Here is a 20966-nt window from a genome sequence, read left to right as displayed (position 1 = left end):
TCAAATAGCTTTGCTAAGAATTTAGGTAAAACTTGTATGGATCATATATTTAGAATACAATAATTAGTTGGGAAAAAATCTAATTACATCATGAAACTTAACTATACAACTCTGTTAAAAAAAGATATTAAAAAAAATATTTTTGCACAAAAGTCTGTAAACCTAAAAATCAAAAATTGTGCAAAATTGGAATTTTTCTGAAAAATTTATTCAGGCTTATGGTATGAAAAAAAAAATTGGAAAAAAATAAATAATTACAATTTTCAACTTAGTTTATTAAGTATGTTAAAAAAAAATTGGAAAAGAAATTATTATTTTGGAGAAAAATTTGTAAAATTAAATAAATTGAAAAAAACTCAAAATTTTTAAAGGGGCCCCACTACAAAAGTAAAAGCCCAATTTTATGGAAATTATTATGAAAAGCAATGCAAAAGAACAATCTTTAGAATAAAAAAAAAGTTCCAAGTTAGCATTAAAGAATTTGAAAATAATTGTTTAGTTAAAAAAAAATACAAAAAAAGCCATTTAAGCCAAGTTCATGCTTGTTAGTATTTCTCATTTATAAATGTTAAAATCATGTTTACCAACCAATTAGTTTATGTAATATGTTTTGATTTTCAGAAAAAAAATAAAGAGATCTCAACTCAGAAGGAGAGATAATATATTTTTTCTTTCAAGACTTTATTCTGCAAACTTAGTTTCTGTCAAAGACCTCATCAGTGCTTAAAAAAAAAATCTAAACAGATATGTAACAGTGATGGAAAATAGTATTTTATTTAAACAAGTTTTTATTTAAGATTTTACTTAAAATTTTCAATTAAAAGCAAAACAAATTAGACTTTAATCTTAAGGTTGAATTTATGCTTAAGTTAAAGTTTCAAATCAATATAATAATAAGAAAAATAATAAAAACCTATATGTATCTGTGTGTCAACGAATCAACACACTTCAATAAATAAAGGAAGATTACTGTATAATTTGTTTTTATTTATATTCCAGTGAAGTTACTTTACTAGGATCTTTTATTAGCAAACAATTAAAACTATATTTTGAACAGTTAAAAACCTATATGTAATTGTAGGCTTATTTTTTCTTCTAGTTAGTTTTCAAAATAAACATTGCTTAAATAAAAATGTAGTTAATAGTAGTGAATGAGCTTTAAGTTGGGATACATTTAAATATAGCTAATTTTAATTGTGACATAACTATTGAAAATTAAAAATTTCTTTTAATTGGAATAACTATGAAAGTTTGAAATTTTGCATGAATGCTTTATAAAAACTTTTAGTTTAAAGAAAACAGTAGCTACATAAAACCTTTTTAAGAGCATGCATAAGACCTATATTATAAAAAATTTAAGACTTAAGTTTTTTGAAGTGCAGACAGGAATAAAAGAGTTTGTACCATTTATTTAAGTTATGCTTTCTGATGACTTTGGCAATTGTGACCTTTTCTAGTATGCAAATACTGCAAATACTTTGTGGGGTTTTGGTTTTGCCAGTATTGTGAAAAAATTCCCAGTCTATTTTAAAATCAATGTTGTTATTTTTAAGTTTCCATATGTAATCAACATTTCTGTACCGTTTTCTTTGTAGTTTTTAAAATCACTGATATGGTTGTACCATCTTTTTTTGAAAGTCCCACCTATTGATACTGAATAGTTTTTTGCTTCGTTTTCCAATCTGATTGTGGCTTTATTTTATATTCAACATATTCAACAAAACATTTGTTATTAAGAGGACATTTATTTTTTGTTTGGCAGTTCCAGAGTTTCTCGTTTTCTTCATTGTTTTTGGTTTTAAGTATTTTTGATTATGTTTTAAGGATTAATTTCTTAGTATTGTTATGCAGCTATATCAAATTTTACAATTATTTCTAATTATTTTTTTACCTTGTAATCTTCTTTAAAATGTTAATCTATTAGTTGCAGAAATGCTTTACCCATATAGGTTTTTACTGACTGGCAGTAGGGTGGGTTGAAGTAGATTGTTGGTTTCATTTTTTTAAATTGTTTTAATGATTTGAGTGTTTAAGTTTGTGTTTGAAATTTGTGATACTTAAAGCATTCTGGTGTATCTGGTTAATTATTCTTTGAAAATTTCTCAGTTTTTGACAGTCTGTTGAGTCTTTTTCCAATCATTTTTAGGGGTTTTTATTTTTTATAATGGACGGATAGTTCGAATAATTCTTAATATAATTGGTGCTGGAGTTTTATTTTTGGTATGGTTTGAATATATTGTTAGCAGTATCTAGGGATATATCTAGGAAATTACATTTAATCGCCCCAATTAGTTTATGTTAAAGTGTGCATAGATGCAGTACAGTACCTTCTATTTTGTTCAGATGAAACAAGTGTAATATTTTACTTTAAATTTGTAAAATAAGAAAAAAATGATTTGAATTTACCTGTTATCAATAATGTAATAAGATTTATTTTTAGCTAGCTGTGTGTAACTTGATGACTAAAAAAGATGTGTGGTCTGACGGTGTACGGGTCCTAATAATGGCTTTTAAAACTCTCTTAGTTGTTTCAAGATCAAAACCCATGGCCAACATATATACAAAAATCAAATCCATGCATATCAATAGTTTTGAATGTTCACTTTTTTCTTTCTTACTTTTTCTTAAATTACATTTCGAGGGTTTAACATTAAACAAAACAATATTTTTTTGCCTTTAGAGTTTTTTTTCTGAAAATAAAGTAGATTTTTAGTTAGTTATAAGTGAGTTTTTGTTTACATATAGCTGAAGTAAAAACTTAATTTTGATAGATATATACAGATTGAAAACAATTTTTTTTAGCCAAATTTTTAAAAGTTTTATCCTAAAGATTTTTACTTCTTAAATCAACAAAAAAGATGTTTTTTGATCATAAATTATTATTATTTTTTAAATCTGTTTAGTCATTTGTAATATTGAGAATAATATTTACTAACAAGTTTAAATTTATTTAAAGACTTAGAAGAAAATATATTTTTAGTAAATTTTTGTAATCTCTGAGAAAATTGGTTTTAACAAATTATTTTTTATACATTTGTTGAATAAACTTTTTACAAAACTGATTATACCTCAAAATTTATTTGATTTTTGGTTGAATAAAATGTATTTAGTTTAAAAGTTATTATAGAGAATTATTAATTTTGATAACTACTTAGGAGTAAAAACTTTTATAAAGGTTTAGTTATTCATTACTTATCAAGTTTTAAAGCTCTATAATATCTTGCTTTAATTATAAAATAAATAATTTCTTGATTAAAACTGTTTTATTAATAGCAGTTTAAAAAGTTTTGTATAAATCAGTAGAATGTTTAATAAAATGTATAAAATAAATTGATATTTAAAATTAAAACACCACTACTCAAAATGGAGAATGTTCCAACAAGAGTTAACCTGGTCAAGAGTGGAAAAACATACAGACAGCTGTTTGATGCTGAAGTTCAACTAATGGAGTCGTTAGGCAAATCTCCTTTCAATAACTTGAAAATTTTACCTGAGATAAAAAAGAATGAAGAATCATTGCAGTATGTTAAAACAAATGGCGGAGGTCTGACTAATGCAAGTATACTAGATGATAGGCAACTTATGTGGGTTAATGGAAACTATGATGATTCGAAAACCGAGAATCCAGTTTTAAAAAAGTGAGTAGTTTTTTTTTTGTTTTAGCTATAAAATCTAATTTGCTTTTTTATTTTTAAAACTTACTTTTTTGTTAACCAAAGATAACTTTGCTCCAATTTTGTTTGTAAATAGCAGAGTATGTTGTGTTTGTAGTTTTTCTACACAAAGCTTAAGCATTTAATATTACATTGATATCCTAAGAGTTCTAGACCTTATTAATTAATGTTTAACAAACAATAAATACATAACAATTTTACTGGTATATAAGTTATATTAAAATTTTTAAATTACATCAATAGCTATGTGATGTCAAGTGATTTTTAAAATAAGGCCGTATTTAATCTAAATAAAATAGCTTAAAATATTTTTGCTTTAAAGATTTTATACCCAAAAAAAGTTGTCAAAAAGTTAAGTTAAATCATATTAAAATTTGAAACAACTTTTTAAGTAATTTATTTTACTAACTCAAGTTTCTTTTTAAGAAGTTTAAAAATTTCGGTTAAAGTTTTTATTTCTATATAGTAATGGTGTAACTTTTTTTAATAGTGCTAAAAATATTCATAACGTTTCTTTGTAAGTTATAGTGTGTAAAAACAATAGACAAAAACTAAACCAACAAACAGTTGAACCCATCTCAGAATAGATTTGTAATAAAGTTTTTAATTGCCTATGTTAAACTATTTGTTTTATATAATATGAAAAGTTGACTTAAACAAACTCACATATAAAGGTAGTTGATACTTTGTTTTGTTATTTTCTGACTTAATTAAAATGATTTTGTGTTTAAAATAGAAACAGTTTTATCTCTAGTATACATGTACATCTGAAACTCATTATCCTTGGAACTTTTTCAAAAATTAAACAATTAGGTAGAAAAATAAGAAAAAATAAACTAAGTAATAATATAGTTTGTTCTTAAAGTTATTTTTATACACTTGGTCAAGTTTTTTTACTTCACAATTTGGCCAAATATAAATTTTTAGTATACTATGTATAATTAATCACATATTTATATATATTTCTTGTATAGTAAGATATGAATTGTTTGTAATGGTCTGACTAATGCATTTCAGACATTTAGTACAAGTTTTTACTAACACTCTAAAAATTTGTAAATTGTATTACAAACTTTTTCAGTAACTAATATTTAATCAATATTATAATTTTTGTAATTTTTGAGAAGTTCAAGTCAAGTTTATACTTTTGAAAATAAATAGTGTTGTAACCTTTTTAATCATTCAAAGGAAGTTTGAAAACGGAATATTGAAAAAGCAAAACATGTTTAAGACAGAAGAAAATGAAGTAAGAGGACTTCCGAATGAGCTGGAAGTAATTGAGACTCCAAACAAAGATAATGTTACAAGCCGTATTAAAGTTGTTTGTCAACAAAAGTAAGTATTTAGTTTTTGTACTTAATTACTTTTTAGATATTTTGTGATTAATCTTTAAGTTTATACAGTAACATAGTCATCACAAAGTTCTTCTATCTTATAAGTTTGAATTTAGCTTTTTAAAATTAATTATTTATTATTTTATAGGTATGACAATCACCTATTTGATATGTATAATCAAATTGGCAGTGTTAAAAATGAAATCAATCCAAAAATATCTTTGTTGTGTGCAAATATTAAAGAACAGTTTGAAAAAGTTGATAAAAAAGTAGAAAAAGTATTTAAGTAAGTAAACTGTTTTAATTATGTTTTGGCGTTTAAAAGCTCTATTCTTTTTATTACTATAAATTTACATCCAGTAGTTTTATTTCAACCTTAATTTAAAAGATAATTCTATTTTTATGTTTCTGTTTTGCTATATTTAGCTAGTCTAACTTACATTTATTAAACTCTTAAAGTATAAAATATAATGTTTATTCATACATTAAGGCTTATACATTGCTTATACGTGATACATTTTATTTTCTGAGCTTTCAGCACATAAATTTAAGGGCGTAGGGGAGTCTGACATTTTTTTTAAATAAAAATAAAATTGGATCTTATATGAAAGCTTGAAGTACAAATTACAAACCAGTTTTTATAGAATTAAAAAATATTATTTAACGTTTAAGATATTGTAATTGTTATAAAAAGTTTTCGATACAAACATATGGACCGCAAGTTTTTAGGGGTCAATTTTCTTGAAAATTTAAAAAATTACTACAAACCTATCTCCTTCTTCATTTTTTGAGCTAGAGACTTCAAACTTTCAGAAAAAATTCCTTTTGTAGTTTAAAAGACTTTGAATGTTGGAATTTTTAAAATATTAAATAATATAAGTGTTATACAAAAAAAAAACAAATAGTTGGTTATTTTTATTTAAAACTTTATTTTTTAAAATTAAAAAAGTTCCTGCATTCAATATTTTTAAAATTTAATTATAGACTTTCTGTAAAAATTTAAAGAAAATTACTTAGAAAATGAAGGAGGAGATAGATTTTTAGTGAAATGGTCTTTTTTTGTATTTTTAGTTTGCGCTTTCCATTAGAAACCTATTGCGGTCACCGACTTTGATCGCTTATATCTCAAAAATTACTTTGAATTTTTTGAAGCAGTTAAAAATTTCTGATAGCTTAGATAAAACTCTATAAAATAAGATCAACTTGTAAAAACCAAGGTGGACCCCCTATGCCCTTAATAACTTTGTTTATTTTAAGCAGCTAAAAGCAGCTAATTTTTTAGAAGTATTCAAATATTAATGTTTTTAAGTGGTGTTGTTGAAATTAAAAAATTATAATACTTTTTGTCCGTGAAAAAGTTTTAAGCGACCAATACTTTAGTAAATTATAAAATTTGTTTTTATTGTTTCATTATTAAACTTAAATGTTTTAAAACTAAAGGGTTATCGCAGAGGATAACACATTAGTAAACAAAGATGTTAAAGATTTTGAAGAATTTTGGTCTTCAATTGAAAAGTTGTTAAAAAAGAAAACAAATTTAGTTGTAGTGCTCAGTGAAGACTTACACAACCTTGAAGAAACCCGTCTAAACCTAGTATGTTTTTTAATCAAATGTTGATGATTTTGTAACAAAATTTCTATTTCTTATAATCTTTCCTTTAATTTTCACTCATATTCTAACAGTTTTCAACATATTCGTAGTTTGTATATAAAGTAAAAATAAAATTTGTTTTACTTACGTTTCAGATTAGATTGTTAAACATAAACATAAATCACACGCCAAAATACCGTATGTTTTTATTTTCAATACAATTTGCTTTATTTCTTTAGTATCGAGCTCTATAAAACAAACTTTAAACATTGTATTACAAAATCCAATCATAGTTTATATACATTCCTTAATGTCTCTTTTTTATAATTTTTGTATTTATTTTATGTAGTTTATGAGTTTTAAATAATATATTCAACAAACCTTACTGATATTCTAGTTGATATTAAAGTATATTATAAAAAATACGTTACTAAAAGTATGTTTATAGTTAAATGAAGTAAGTTTTCATACAATTTATTATAATGTTTTCTTTATTGTGGTCAATAAATTATTCATTAGTTGTTAAACTTTTTTATGTAAAACTTTATAAATTGTTTTATCACCTTATCAAATTTAAAAAAAGTTTACTTAGAATATATTATTAAATACATAAGTATGAAATTATAGCTTTTAAATTTTATTTCTTCTTAAAAAGTTGATGTTATTTGTCTTTATTTAAATGGTACTTTGAAATTTTTTCCAGTTTCTTTTTATTATAGTTTTGGATCATGAACATAATTTCAAAGTCAGTTTTTCAGGGTTGCCACTCGGTCAGGAAAAGTCAGGAAATCAGGAAAAGTCAGGAAAAAATTTAAAAAATGACAAAAGTCATGAAAAGTCAGGAAAAAATGGGGGGTTTTGAAAAAAAGTCAGGAAAAGTCAGGAAATTCTATAAAATTAAAAAAAAAATCAGATTTTTTTAGTTTAAATTTACAAAGTTCTTTCTTTTCCAAAGCCTTCAAATGGTAAAAATTAATTAAAAGTCTAATAAAGTCAGAAAAAAATTCCAAAATTTTCCTAAAAATTTACAAAAATATTTACTATCCTAAATAGTATCCGTAAAATATCCTTTATAAAACTGCAAAAAAATTCTATTAACATATTAAACAAATACCCTACTTGAACAAGCAGATTTTATAAACTTTTTAGTATTGATGATCTGTAGCAAGGACAATTCCATAGTAAAAATGTGATACACAAAAGTTTATCTAGCATAATTTTAGAATCAAGGTTTTAATTGTAAAAGTTCCTTATATGTCGTTTGTTTATCTAGATACATTTATGCTAGGAAATGCTAAAAAATGTGTCTTTTTTCAGACAAGCTGTGTTTATAAGGTAATAATACAAGTATTTTGCTGATAGAGCTGTTTATTACAAACATCAATCATACATAGATGGTTTAAGTGATGTACTGGAAGATAGACGATAGAATTCGGCAAAAACTGTTGTTTTTAACCTGTATTAAAATTAGATTCAAAGCTTTATATAATTTCAAGTGTTAGATTATGTATTTTAGGATAAGTTTAATTTAAGATTGTTGATTTAAAAAAAGTCAGGAAAATTTTGGTAAAATGTCAGGAAAAAGTCAGGAAAAGTCAGGAAATTTTTCTCAGCTTGATCAGTGGCAACCATGGTTTTTATGTAAACTTTGTACAATTGAATTTGTGGTTTGTAGTTGCTATTTCTTTTAAGCTTTGTACAGTAAAAGTCAGATTATTTATAGTTATTTACTTTGCTAGTACAGTATTTACAATCTACTTGAGTTAACACTTAAGATTTATTTAAAATTTTATTGCAAATTATTAGCTTGTAATTTGCTACTTGTTCTATACTTTTTTTCTTTTGTCAGATCTCTGAAGTCCTTAATAAGTACGGTAAGTTATTAAAAGAAGTAGCGATGATTCCAGTCAACGAAACTTACAGCCTGCTGGAAAACGAGTCAATGTTGCTAAACCAGACTTGCATTGCAAACAGGTAGGAAAAGTTTAAACTTTTCTTGATTATTTGGTACTATTCTTAACGCCAATGTTTATATGCCACTTTTACAAGCTAAGTAGTTTTCGTTTAAACTATTTGTAATATTTGATTTAAAAATTTTTATGGTGTGCTTTGCTTTCCTATCCTGTCAAAAGTACAAAAAAAAAAAGGGCATAGGGGGGAGGGGGAAAATCTTTACTTAGTTAAAAGCATTGTTAGTAAAACCACTCAAGTGTTTAAATAAGCATTTACTTATAAACTATGGTTTAAAATTAGTTTTTTATGTTAATATCAAAAAGTATTTAAATTAATTTGATGCAAACTTTACAGTACATAAAATACAGTAGAACATATTTCTTTTTTTAAACAAGCTTTATTGATTTGTTATTTACGAATATTTTTTCTTCTTTTATCCTAGTCCTGATCTAGAAAAGGTCACAATATTACTTTTTTTGTGTTAAACGAGTTATTGTATTTCAAAATTGTTAGTACATAATCTGTTTCCCGGTAATAAAATTTTTTAATTAGTTTTCAAATGGTGCTCAAATATAAGCTTTCAAGAATAGTTTTAGCCAACTTATTCTTTGAAAACACCATTGTTAATTATCTTTAAAACTTTCATTTAATAGTTTAAGTAGAAAGTATTTTTTACATTAAAAAAAAAATTAATGTAAAAAATACTATATTTATCATATACTTAACATTTTCAACCACTTACAAAACAAAAATAGTTAGAATATGAGTTTACCTTGCCTAGTTTTTTTTTGAAACTTTTATTTTATTAAAAAACCATAAATCAAAAATATTTTAAGGATCTACCTTTTAAAGTATGATAAGTTTTGATTTAATAGGGCTTGTTTTTAATTAAGTTTAAAAAATCATTAGGTATGATCACATTTAAATTTCATATTTTAAAGTTCACAAATTTTTGCAAAATTTCATTCTTTATTTCGAGCTAAGTGCAACTTAAGCCCACCGTATTTATAGTCTATCTGGTACTTAGTGAGCCTGCAATTTAAAATAGCAAAAATAAAGGAATTTCTCTTTAAAAATTTGTGGTTAAAAAAAGATTTTAGCGCATTCAGTGCTTCAAACATAGTTAACAAAAACAAAAGTTATGCCAGTTGGCAAGAGACAATTAATTTGAAAGGTTTTTGCTTAGCTCATTTAAAAAATGGGAACTGGCCAGAAAGCACGGGTGTCTTTTTACCACGAGGTGACACTATGGCACAGAGTGACACTTTAGCACGTTGTAATATTTTAGCACGGATCGACACTTTAGTACGGAGTGACACTGTTGTACGGCGTCACTTTTGCACAGCATGACACTTCAGCACGGAGTGACAATTTAGCACAGAGTGACACTTTAGCACAGAGTGACACTCTTAGTATTTATTCCAACCTTGTCAGCCAAGCTAAATGTCTAAGTAAATTGTATGTAAAATATTAGTACTTTATTATGTAAATTAAGATAGTATTATGTTTAAGAACGTTTAGTTAAGTATTTTAAAGTTCAATTATCATTTAATTTAAGAACTTCTTGTTTTCTAGTTCTTATTTTTATTATTATATATAGTTCTTCTCAAAAAAATTACCAAAAAAAGGATGTTTTCTAACTTGTTGCTACCTATCAGTAATTTCTCAAAACATAATTCGTAATTTACTTTAAAAGGCTGCCTAGCTTTGTCTTACAATTTACTTACAAAAAGTTAAGTTTTAAACATTTATTATATATATTCTTAATTAATATTTGATTTAATTACTTAAAAGTATTGATCGTGCTAAAGTGTCACCCCGTGCTAAAGAATCAGTCCGTACTAAAGTCTCACTCTGTGTTTTAGTGTTGCTCTGTGCTAAAGTGCCGAACCATGCTAAAGTGACGCTGTGCTTTACTGACACCTACCCTTAAAAGTTAACAATTAAGTAAAAAATACTAAAAAAAAATTTAACTTAATAGTATTTTATAACTTTTTTCATAGTTTAAAAATAAAGAATTTTGTAAGTTTTCGTTACTTTTTTTGTAAAAAAAGTACTTTTTGTAGTTTTTTTATCAACATTCTAGTATACTTTCTAAAATCATAGTAGCTTCCTACATATGCATATAAGCTTTAAATGCTCAGATTTATTAACTAACAAAACTAAGTGCCAGTATGCGGTTTATTTATATAAAGTAATTATTCTAGAAATAATTAGCCGATATATTTTTCAAAAACACCCTAATAGAACCTGTTCTTTTCAATTTTAATCAAATTATTTTAGTAGAAAAATTTATTGGTATTACAATTTTACATTTAGTACCTACTAAACATCTACAAACTTTTAAAAAACGAAATTAAGTAAAATAAGAGTTTAATTTACCTAATTTTTTAATTTAAAACAGTGATATCTATAAAACTTAGAAGGCATAGAGCAAAAATATTTTATAATAGCTAATATTTAAAGTTCGAATGTTAAATAATAAATTTTATTAAGTTTGTTTGAGAATTTATTAGACACAACCTCACTTTGAATAAGATTTAAGTATTTGTAAAGGTTATGAAATTTTGATATTTAGAAATTTCATTTCTATTTCTATTCATTTTGACCTACTGTGTGATAGTGATTCTGTTTTTTAAATTATATAAACTTTTGAGTTTTTTTAAATTTTGATTTCAAAAATGTAAATATTGTTTTATGTTTTTAAAAAATTATTAACATGTAACATTTTAACTATTTTTTGTTCATTTTTAACAACTTTTTTAAAGAATTTTTATTAATAAATAAATTTAACGATTCAATAATTTTTAGGAAAGTATTAGGAAAGCTAAAAAGAAATCTGAATGAAGAAATTATTAACCAAGAAATAACGATGAAAAGAAATTTAGCACAGATTATTGAAAATTGGAAAAAACTATCAAAAGATAAAATAATAAATAAATTTGTGTTTGTTGATTTGTAACTTATTTAAAGTTTTTAAGTTTGTATGTTATTTCCATGATTTTAAACTTGATTAATCATGTTTTATTTTAATTGAGATAGCTTTTATTTGACAAAAAGATAAAACTATTTTTTATATTTTTAAAAGTTTTGATTTAAAGAATTCCAAACACATGTATTTAAATCCTATATTTAAAGCCAATTAATAAATTACTTCATTACTGCATATTTTAAAGTTAACTGTAGCGTAGTTTTCGATAGAAAACTTTTAATTTTTATAACATTTCGACTATAATTAACAAATCATACTATAAATAGAGTTTCTTAAACTTAACCATGTTTTAATAAATTATTCCAAAGCAAAATTTTAGTATCAAATTTCTTCTTATTTTGCTTTTTATAATAAACTTTTATAAAATTAAAGTATAAAATAAGAATATTTCAGTGAGTAAGTTATGAAAATTATATTGTATATGTAGTTTATTTTATACTTTAATGTTTTCTTTTTTAAGGAAAAACCCTTAAGTATTGTATGTTATTAAAAATGATAAAGATAACTTTTCAAAACAAAAACAAACTAAGCTTAATTAAAATAACTCGATGAAAAACTTTAGGAATTATATGAACTCTGATGAAGTAAAGAACCCCTTTGAAGCTGTAGAAATAAATAAAAGACATTTAGAAGAACAGAAACATCTTGTACTAGAAAGAGATTCCGTTTTGAAACAACTACTACATTTTCAAGTATTTATAGTTTTTTACCAATGAATTATTGATATAGTTTTTGTAGTTTTAAAGTTCATGAAAGTTTATGAATAAAGCTGGACAAAGCTCATGTTTATTCGAAAAGAGTTTTATTGTTCGTAAAGTTTTAAACGAAAATAAAAAATAAATTTCAAAATACAACCAGTTTTGTTTTATTTTTAATGAAATGCTGTGAAATCTGTATTCAGTGAATTTAAGACCATTTATTTTATAATTTTTTTTTTTATAATTTACTAACATACCAAATATCTTATTCTTCAACTCGAATTTCACGTTTTACTTTTAAAAAAATGTTTTATGTCTTTAAAAGTTTTTCGCACAAATTAAACTTTTTTAAGTAAGATGGTATTTAAATTCTTTGCAGTATAAAGTCAGCTTTGTTTAAGTATTAAACTATTAAACTTAAGCAACTATTTTGTAAGAAGTCAAAGTTTTCTTCAAAGTATATACAAAAAAGAGTATTTCGATGTGAACTAAAACTTTATTCAGCCTCCGGTGAGCACCAAGCCGTCCGTGTACAAGTGGAACTCAACTTTGACTAACATTCAGCAGAAACTTGAAAATTTGCACAAAAGCTGGATTGAAGAGCTGCAGACGGTCTACGAAAAATGTTGTCAAAACAGCTTAGATCAAGTCGAAGTGGCAAAGGTACTGAGTGAAATTTTAAGACTCAAGCAACAAAAAAGTGTTATTTTAACTAAAATTTTTTTTTTTCGTAGTGACTTATTTAAACTTATAATTTTCAAAAAAAAAAACTGAAAAGTTTTTTTCTTTTTTTTTTTTAAATAAAAAATCGATAGTAATGCTTTAAAATTATGATCAATTCAAAGTAATTGTTCTATGAATTTAACTTATAAAAAAATTGTTATTATGATAAATAGATGTTATGTAAATGAGTTGATTAAAACGTTTTGATAGTATTTCAAGAGTATAAACATATTTAAACTTAAGAAGTGTTTTTGATGTTTAAGGAACTTCAACTATTAAAAATAAATATTATGATCAAATTATTATATCTAGAGGAAGGTTTTTCAAACTGGTTCATATGGTCCCCTTAAGGGGCCGTTACAGAAACTTAAGAGCAAAGGCGGGGGGGGGGGGGGGGCATGAGTAATAAAGGGGCTACAGGGGGCCATGAAGACATAGTTTGAAACTTACATTAGATATTCTGGATTTAATTATTTTGAGCAAAAACCAAGGTTTCAGGCTAATTTAAGGTTAGTTTTGAAACTTATACTATATATTCTAGAGTTGGTAGTGAAATGCAAAAAAAAAAGTTTTAGGATTTAAGGGTAGTTTTTTGAGATGTCTTGTTGTAGGGGCCATAGTTTTTTTTAGTTTCTTTAAAGGGGGCCTTATGAAAATAAGTTTGGGAAACCTTGATCTAGAGTGATTAGAAATGATAGTCATTTGTTGTTTAGACCATAAACTTATTTTGTTAAATGTTACTATTCTGAAAAAATAACGTTCTTTGTTCTTTTAAATAGTTTGAAACTTTCAAAGAAACTATTTATTTATTAACATTTAAACAACCAAGCTAACCTAAATAGCTATTGGCATACTAAAAAAGTACAAGTATTTTTACTAAGCATACTTTAATTTAAATAACAAGTAATATTTTTAGTAATGTTAAAAGTTATTTTACAAAAGTTATTCATTTTGGTCAAAAGGTAAATTTTCAGTCTAATTTTTAACTATTTTAATGCCGCTTAAATTAATTAATTTTTGTTTGTATTCGAAAGTACTTTTTATGAAAATTATTACATCTAGTTTGAAAGAAATAAAAAATAAACTTTTTTATGATCAGGTTTATTTTAGGTTTCCAGAGAAACCGTGTTATTAGTTTGTTTTTACTAAATTTATTACAACTTGAATTGTTTTTATGCATAAATTACGACTATGTGTTCTAGTTTGTTAGTTTTCGAACTTTTATTACGCATATAACATTAATTTTACTTTAAGTCTGACAACTTACATCTTAAAACTTTAAGTTGATCATATACATACAATCATACATTATATAGCTTTTTAAAATTCATTAATATAAACAAACAATAGGCAGATTTGGAGCTAGTTTCTGATGATTTTTCTACTGTTATCAATGAGAAATTTCTGACAAGAGTTGGAAATCAACTGAAAGTATTTGAACATCGCATTCATAGTATGGAGGTAAGAGAACTGTATTGAAATTTAATTATCTAGATAAGCTAGTTTTGTTATCAGGTGTTATAGAAATTTATAAGAACTAGTTAAATTTAAAGTTTATTTAGCTAAAAAATTTAAACATAAGTCAGTCATTTAAAAAAGGTTTAACAATTAAAATCGTTTAGCTTATCATCAGAATAAACTTGCTAAAAAATGATAATATTATAGTGTAAATTTAGTTATAAACAATAATTTTGAAATACCTAGCTAAAAATTGTTACGTCATAGGCAAATAAGTCTGTTTAAAATGTTTAAATTAGAGTTGAATTATACTTATGAATTTGAAGTTGTTTGTAAAACAAAACTATTAAAACAAAAACATTTAAGATAGTAGAAATTTTACCGGAAACAAAATTAAATAAAAAGTATATTACAAAAAATACGACAATAAAAGATAACAATAATCCTAAAAACACGCTATTTATAAAGTTTTAAATTGTAAAAATTTCTTTGTTTGCAAACTTTCGGCTCACGACTTCTAATAAACAAAGATTCTAGAACTGAGAGATGGTGAATGTTTCTCGCTCTAGATAGAATTTTGAACCTACTATCCAGGTAGTTCTCAGCACAAACAGGGTTGTTGAGGAGGTGCTCTTGGATAGATGACTGTTTACCGTTCGGCTTAACGTCGTCATTAAAAATAAATCTTTTTAGTTATTTTAGTTTTGAAATTATATATTTGTAACAAAGAAACTAATATCTAGATCAGTGGTCGGCACGGTGTACACTGGTGCACACTAGTGTACATGAAATTTCTTTTAGGGTGCACGAGACTTTTGGGGTGCATGAAACTTATTTTGGGGTACATGAATTTTTTTTTTTGCGCAGAAACTAAATTAGTATATTTTTTATCTTTCTACATTTAAGACATATTCAACCTTGAAATCTAATTGACCATTTTGTTGTTAATAAAATGACCATTTTTGTTCTCTCCTAGTTCTATTCTGTTACATTATGTAAAAATTCTTCCACCCTTAGCCGCCCAAAGAAAAACCAAAGTGAGCAAATCTCATAGATTCTTAAAGATTTCGTTACTTGGACGTGGCAATACCTTTGTTAAACACAGATAGTAATCGCTTAATAAAATATTATTAAGTTAACTAAACTAAATATTTAAACTTACCATTCAATAAAAAGTACCAAGACTACTGATTGTTAATTTGGGTAGTGGCAATGTATTGAATTAATTTAGTTAGTATTTTAGACCTGTTTGATACAAGTAAAATATTGTTGTAAAAATTAGATCATCGATATTAAAAATTTATTGAAATGGATAGGGTAAACTGGTAAATTTAAAGTTAGCGTATAAAATTAACTGGGTGTTACCTAATTATTAGTAAAAAATACAATTAAAAGTGTTTCCATATTCTTAAACACTAACGGCGCTAAAGAATACAAATTGGGGTGCACAGTATTTTAATTTTATGGTTTAGGGTTCACGGATTCGAAGTGGCGTACCGACCACTGCTTTACAATATTCTATAACAATGTTTTAACAGCTTAACATTTATTGTGCCGCTTTTTACAAAAAAAGTCAACCTGGCATAGCTGAACTAAAATTCAGTTAAGATATTTTAGTTTAGCTAAACTTGAGTTTGCGATGCTGTTTACTTCATTTATATTGCAGATAGATTTTGAAAATTGCGCCAAAAATTCATCAAACAGCCTGCACAGCTTGTTCCAGTTTGTGCAGAGTGTAGCTCATCTGTGGGATATCCACGAGATCAATATGGCGAGAAAAGACAGAGAAATTGAAGTAAATTTGTTTTGAAACTACCTTGTAATTTTTAAATTTGTTGGGTTATTTTTTGAATTTTTATTTTATGGGAAAAATTTAAGTTTTTTATAAAATTTTCATGGAATGAACAAATTTGTTTACGTATTACAAACTACTTATTTTTTTTCCATATTTTTTGATGATCGTCTTCATAATTTAAAATTTTTGACAATTACATCAGTAAAAAAATAGGGAAAATTAATTTGTAATGATTTTGAAATTGTTTTAACATAATGTTTTTACAAGGTTTCCACTGGTCAGGCAAAGTCAGTTTTTTTAGCCTAAAAATGGCTAAAGCGATTTTTATTTGTTAAAATGGCAAAAAGACATTTTTTCCGGTCAAAAAAACCAAATTGCAGATTTTTTTAGTTAAAATTTACAAAATTCCTTTATTTCCAAAGTCTTTAAAGTAAAAAATAATAAAAAATCCTTTAAAGCCAGAATAAAACTGCAAAAGTTTCCTAGAAACTTACAAAACTCCTTTATCTCAAAGCCTGTAAATATAAATGAAAAATCCTTTATAAAGTCAATATAAAATTGCAAAATTTTCCTAGAAATATGTTGAGCAATTACCCTATTTGAACGAGCAGTTTTTGAATACTTTTTAGTATTGATGATCAGTGGCAAGGACACTTCCGTAGTGAAGCTGTGATATATAAAGAAAAGTTTATTTTATAGAATTTTAGAATCAAGCTGTTTTTTGTTTAAGTAAATTATAAGGTTCTGTATAATTAAGCACTTGGTTTAGTATTTTATGTAACAAGTTTATGTGTATGGTTTACATCATTATAATTTTTATTTATTTATTTAAATTTGAAAAATAAATAAAAGCAGATTATGTTATTTTTTTCGTATTTTAAAGGTTTTATAATAAGTATAAGAAGAGATAGTGTTCTATAAAATAGTTATTAAAGTAATTGTGCTAAAACAGAAATGTTTAGTTTCGAAATTATTTAAGGTTTCAATGGAACAATCACGATCATTTTTCGACAAATTGAACGAAGAGAAAGAAACCAGTTTGGATGTACTGGCTGACAGGCTGCGTCAGGAAAACACAGCAGAAAGTTTAAGAAATTGTCAGGAGCTGTGTTTTCATTTGTTGACTGAAATTAAAAGCAGGTATGAACTTATATAATAATATTTAAAACCATTTATGATGGAGTTAGTTATAGTTATAAAATAATGTTTCACTGTTTTAAAATAAACCTTTTCAAACAATTTTTTAAAGAAGTGTTTGCTAACATTCTTTTCGTGTTCTTAAGATAATGTTTAATTTAACCATTTAAATCAGGGTTTCCCAAACTCATTTACTAAATCGCCCCCTTTTAAGTAACTTGAAAAAAAAATCGTCCCCACGATTTTACAAAGTAGTTTTTCTTTTGAGTACAAACTTTTGAGCTAAAAAAAGTTGTGTTCGAAATGTAATTTAGTCTTGTACTTCTTATGCACGCACTTTTGTGTTCAAAGTAGTTTACAGGGCTTGAGAAAATAATTTACAGTTATTTTCTTAGAAGCCCAGTAAAGTGTATTAAAATTAGTGATGTACCGGACTCACTATCCGGGTCCGGGTCCGGCCGGATATTGCCATTTTTGTCTGATATCCGGATCCGGCCGGATTCTAATTTGAAAAAAAAGTCCGGATCCGGTTCCGGCCGGATTCTAATTTGAAAAAAAAGTCCGGGTCCGGTTCTGGCCGGATTCTAATTAAAAAAAAAAGTCCGGACCCGGATCTTGTTAGTCAAAAAGATCATACTGAAAAGTATTATTTCAAAAACAAACCCTGTGTAAATTAATAAGAGTCATTTTCGTCAGTTAAAATTAAACACCTACCGTGATTGGCTCATTTTGTACACGTGACTAATTTACATTTGTTTACATTTAAACTATGAAATAAACATTTCATGAAATGCAACTCTTTACATATGTTGTAAAATTGAAAACTTTGGAATGAGTACTTTCATTATTTATTGTTTAAAGTTGAGCTCAGAGAATATTTAGAGTTAATACGGTTGAATGTACGAGCCAATGAGAGTCATATGACGAAATGTTTCAAGCTTAATACTGATGCAACAAAACATCAGAACATGACAGGCAGTTTATATGTAAGCAGTTAGTTAGTTTGGTGTGCAGCTTGAAGCAACAAAATATTTTGAACGTTTTTGTGAATGCTTATTGTAAGTAGTGTTTTGTTTTAAAAGTGAATATTTCAACAGGTGTTTAATTGTTTAAATATTTAAGCCAGGTTTATAGTTTGTAGTTTATTTAAAATTTTACAGTTTCTTGTTTACTTAAAGTTTTATTTAATTTTGAGTTTTTTATTTTAAGTCTTTTGATATAGATTTAAATGGCTTCCAGTTTTTAAAGTGTTACCAAAGTAATTAATAGTTTTTATATGCTAGTATTTCTTGTTGTGTTTTATATAAAAGATTCATCACTCAAGACTGTCGTGTCTGATTATTAAAAGTAGTCTCAGTTAGAATTTAGCATGTGTTAGATATTAATTAAATAAGGTGGGATTTAATTATGATTGGTAGTACTAATAAGATAAGTGTACCACAATCAGTCCACAACTTTACTACCAAATTGTCAACCTTTGCTAGCTGTTCTACTGGTTATTAGATTAGAGTAATTTTTTCAGTTTTTAAAAACCCCATTCTGACTCAGGCTTGTTTATACTAACTCTAGCTAGTTTTATTGACTTAAACAAGGGCAACCCTGCTAGTTTGAAAATTTTTGGGAATTTTAGAAAGTCTTGGATTGCCTCAGGCTAGTTTAGTTTTTTAAAAAAACTCAGGCTAGTTTTTTTTATATTTTGAATGAGTTTGAGCTGATCCAGTTTTCAATGTTTTGTAATTTTCTAGTGTATTTTGTTCAAGAACTTGATTTCAGATTTTTACTTGTAAATAACACCTAAATTTGTAAACCTTGTGGCTAGCTGTTCTACTTATTATTAGATTACAGTTATTTTTTTTTATTTTTTAAAAACCTCATTCTGACTCAGGCTAGTTTGTTCTAGTGATGTACCAGACTCACTATCCGGGTCCGGGTCCGGCCGGATATTGCCATTTTTGTCTGATATTCGGATCCGGCCGGATTCTAACTTGAAAAAAAAGTCCGGATCCGGTTCCGGCCGGACTCTAATTTGAAAAAAAAGTCCGGATCCGGTTCCGGCCGGATATTAATTTGAAAAAAAAGTCCGGATCCGGTTCCGGCCGGATTCTAATTTGAAAAAAAAGTCCGGGTCCGGGTCCGGCCGGACCCGAAATTGTGGGTCCGGTACATCACTAATTAAAATACTTAATTATCAAAAAGCCTTGAGTAATCTGTAATCAATCCTGTTTAAATATGATCTGTTTTGAAACTATTGAAACTTTTAGGTCAGTGGTGGACAACTTTTGTAGTCAGCAATTCATTTTTACTAAAAAATATTTTCTATTTTCAACTCGTTAGAAAATGTAATTGCGGGCTGCATGATTTAGAAAAATTACAAATAAGAAAATTAAAAAACTCGAGCAAAATTGTAATAAAATGATTTATTATTATTGTGATCTAGGAAATACTTTTGTGAAGTTAAAACGAAATGAAAGCGTATATCAAAATATTAAATATCAAAAAACTAAATTTTATTTATTTTGCACAAGTAGTTTTCAATTTACTTAGCGGGTCGAAATTCGACTGGATCTGCGACTGGATCTTAGCCGTACGTTATCCACCTGAAATCTTAACTTAAACCTGACATTTTAATAATATCTCATATAACAAATTTCGGACATTTAGAAGTTAATACTAAGTAACTTATTCAAGCCGCTCAAAATACTTAAATTTTTTTATAAATAGGCTTTTTTAAAATATCTATACCAGAGATTAAAAAACTATAAAAGAATTAATAGTTTATTTTACACATAATGAAATAAATATTAAAACATTATATCTGATCTAGTTAAAGGAAGTTTGACCGACTGGTTGATTATCTCACATGAAAAGTGGTTTCATCAACAGCTTCAGTTAATGCAGTAAATTTACTATTTTCAATGCTAAATATATTGTAAGCAAGTTAGTTGTACAGTTAAAAATTTAATTTTTACCTTTTTAAACTATTTGTTTCTGAGTAGAATACCATGAAATAGCATTTGACTTGGAATAATCTTTAGGGAACTAAACCTTAATTCTAACAATTTTTTTTCTTTATTTATATTCAAAAAAAAATCCAATGTTTTACAATTAATTCTGTGAACAGTTTCAGAACTTTTAACTAGGTTTAAATTTTGTTTTGTAACTGTGGCAGTCTTTTTGATGGCTTATTTAATTATGTTTAAAAAGTTTTTTTTCTAGCTATTAGCCTACAATAATTTAACAGAGGAAAATAGTGAAAAACTAAAAGCTAGTGTTGAAGTATTAAAATAAACTAAGTATATTCTAATTGCTAAAATATATTGAATTAAGACAAAACAAAAAACAGTTGTATTAATAGTTTAAAACTCCTTATATTATAATAAACTTTTGAACAATAATAAATTAAGTTAGAAAATAAAATTGTGTTTAAGAAACTTTTAAATGAAAAAGAAGAAGTCTTTTCAAATAGAAATATCAAATTTATACTCTTTTAAAACCAAAAAAATCTTTTTAGAAATAAAAACTTTAATGGTTGTCAAAATATTACAATCAGATAATAGTTTTATAGTGATATAAGTTGTATACAGATTAAACTAGTAATAGCAAAAACCTGT

At 25.7% G+C, this 20966-nt stretch overlaps 1 protein-coding gene across 2 annotated transcripts in view; it reads left to right on the top strand.

The window, feature by feature from the left end:
- The first annotated feature begins 3312 nt into the window (after positions 1–3312).
- The window catches only part of LOC145843999 (coiled-coil domain-containing protein 180-like), a 40187-nt gene continuing 22533 nt past the window's right edge, over positions 3313–20966 (top strand). For both annotated transcript variants that reach the window (XM_082951304.1, XM_082951303.1), the window contains exons 1-11: positions 3313–3638; positions 4863–5009; positions 5157–5294; positions 6449–6602; positions 8449–8573; positions 11364–11498; positions 12107–12236; positions 12747–12905; positions 14316–14426; positions 16090–16218; positions 17198–17358. In XM_082951304.1, the coding sequence (XP_082807430.1) occupies positions 3364–3638; positions 4863–5009; positions 5157–5294; positions 6449–6602; positions 8449–8573; positions 11364–11498; positions 12107–12236; positions 12747–12905; positions 14316–14426; positions 16090–16218; positions 17198–17358 (1664 nt within the window). In that variant the 5' untranslated portion in view covers positions 3313–3363. The remainder of the gene's footprint in view (positions 3639–4862; positions 5010–5156; positions 5295–6448; positions 6603–8448; positions 8574–11363; positions 11499–12106; positions 12237–12746; positions 12906–14315; positions 14427–16089; positions 16219–17197; positions 17359–20966) is intronic.

Source organism: Thalia democratica, chromosome 9 (genome assembly GCF_965202585.1).
Source record: "Thalia democratica chromosome 9, ktThaDemo2.hap1.1, whole genome shotgun sequence".
Classification (NCBI taxonomy): domain Eukaryota; kingdom Metazoa; phylum Chordata; class Thaliacea; order Salpida; family Salpidae; genus Thalia; species Thalia democratica.
The sequence above is the reverse complement of the archived record's forward strand: the minus strand, read 5'-3'. Positions and strand labels throughout refer to the sequence as shown.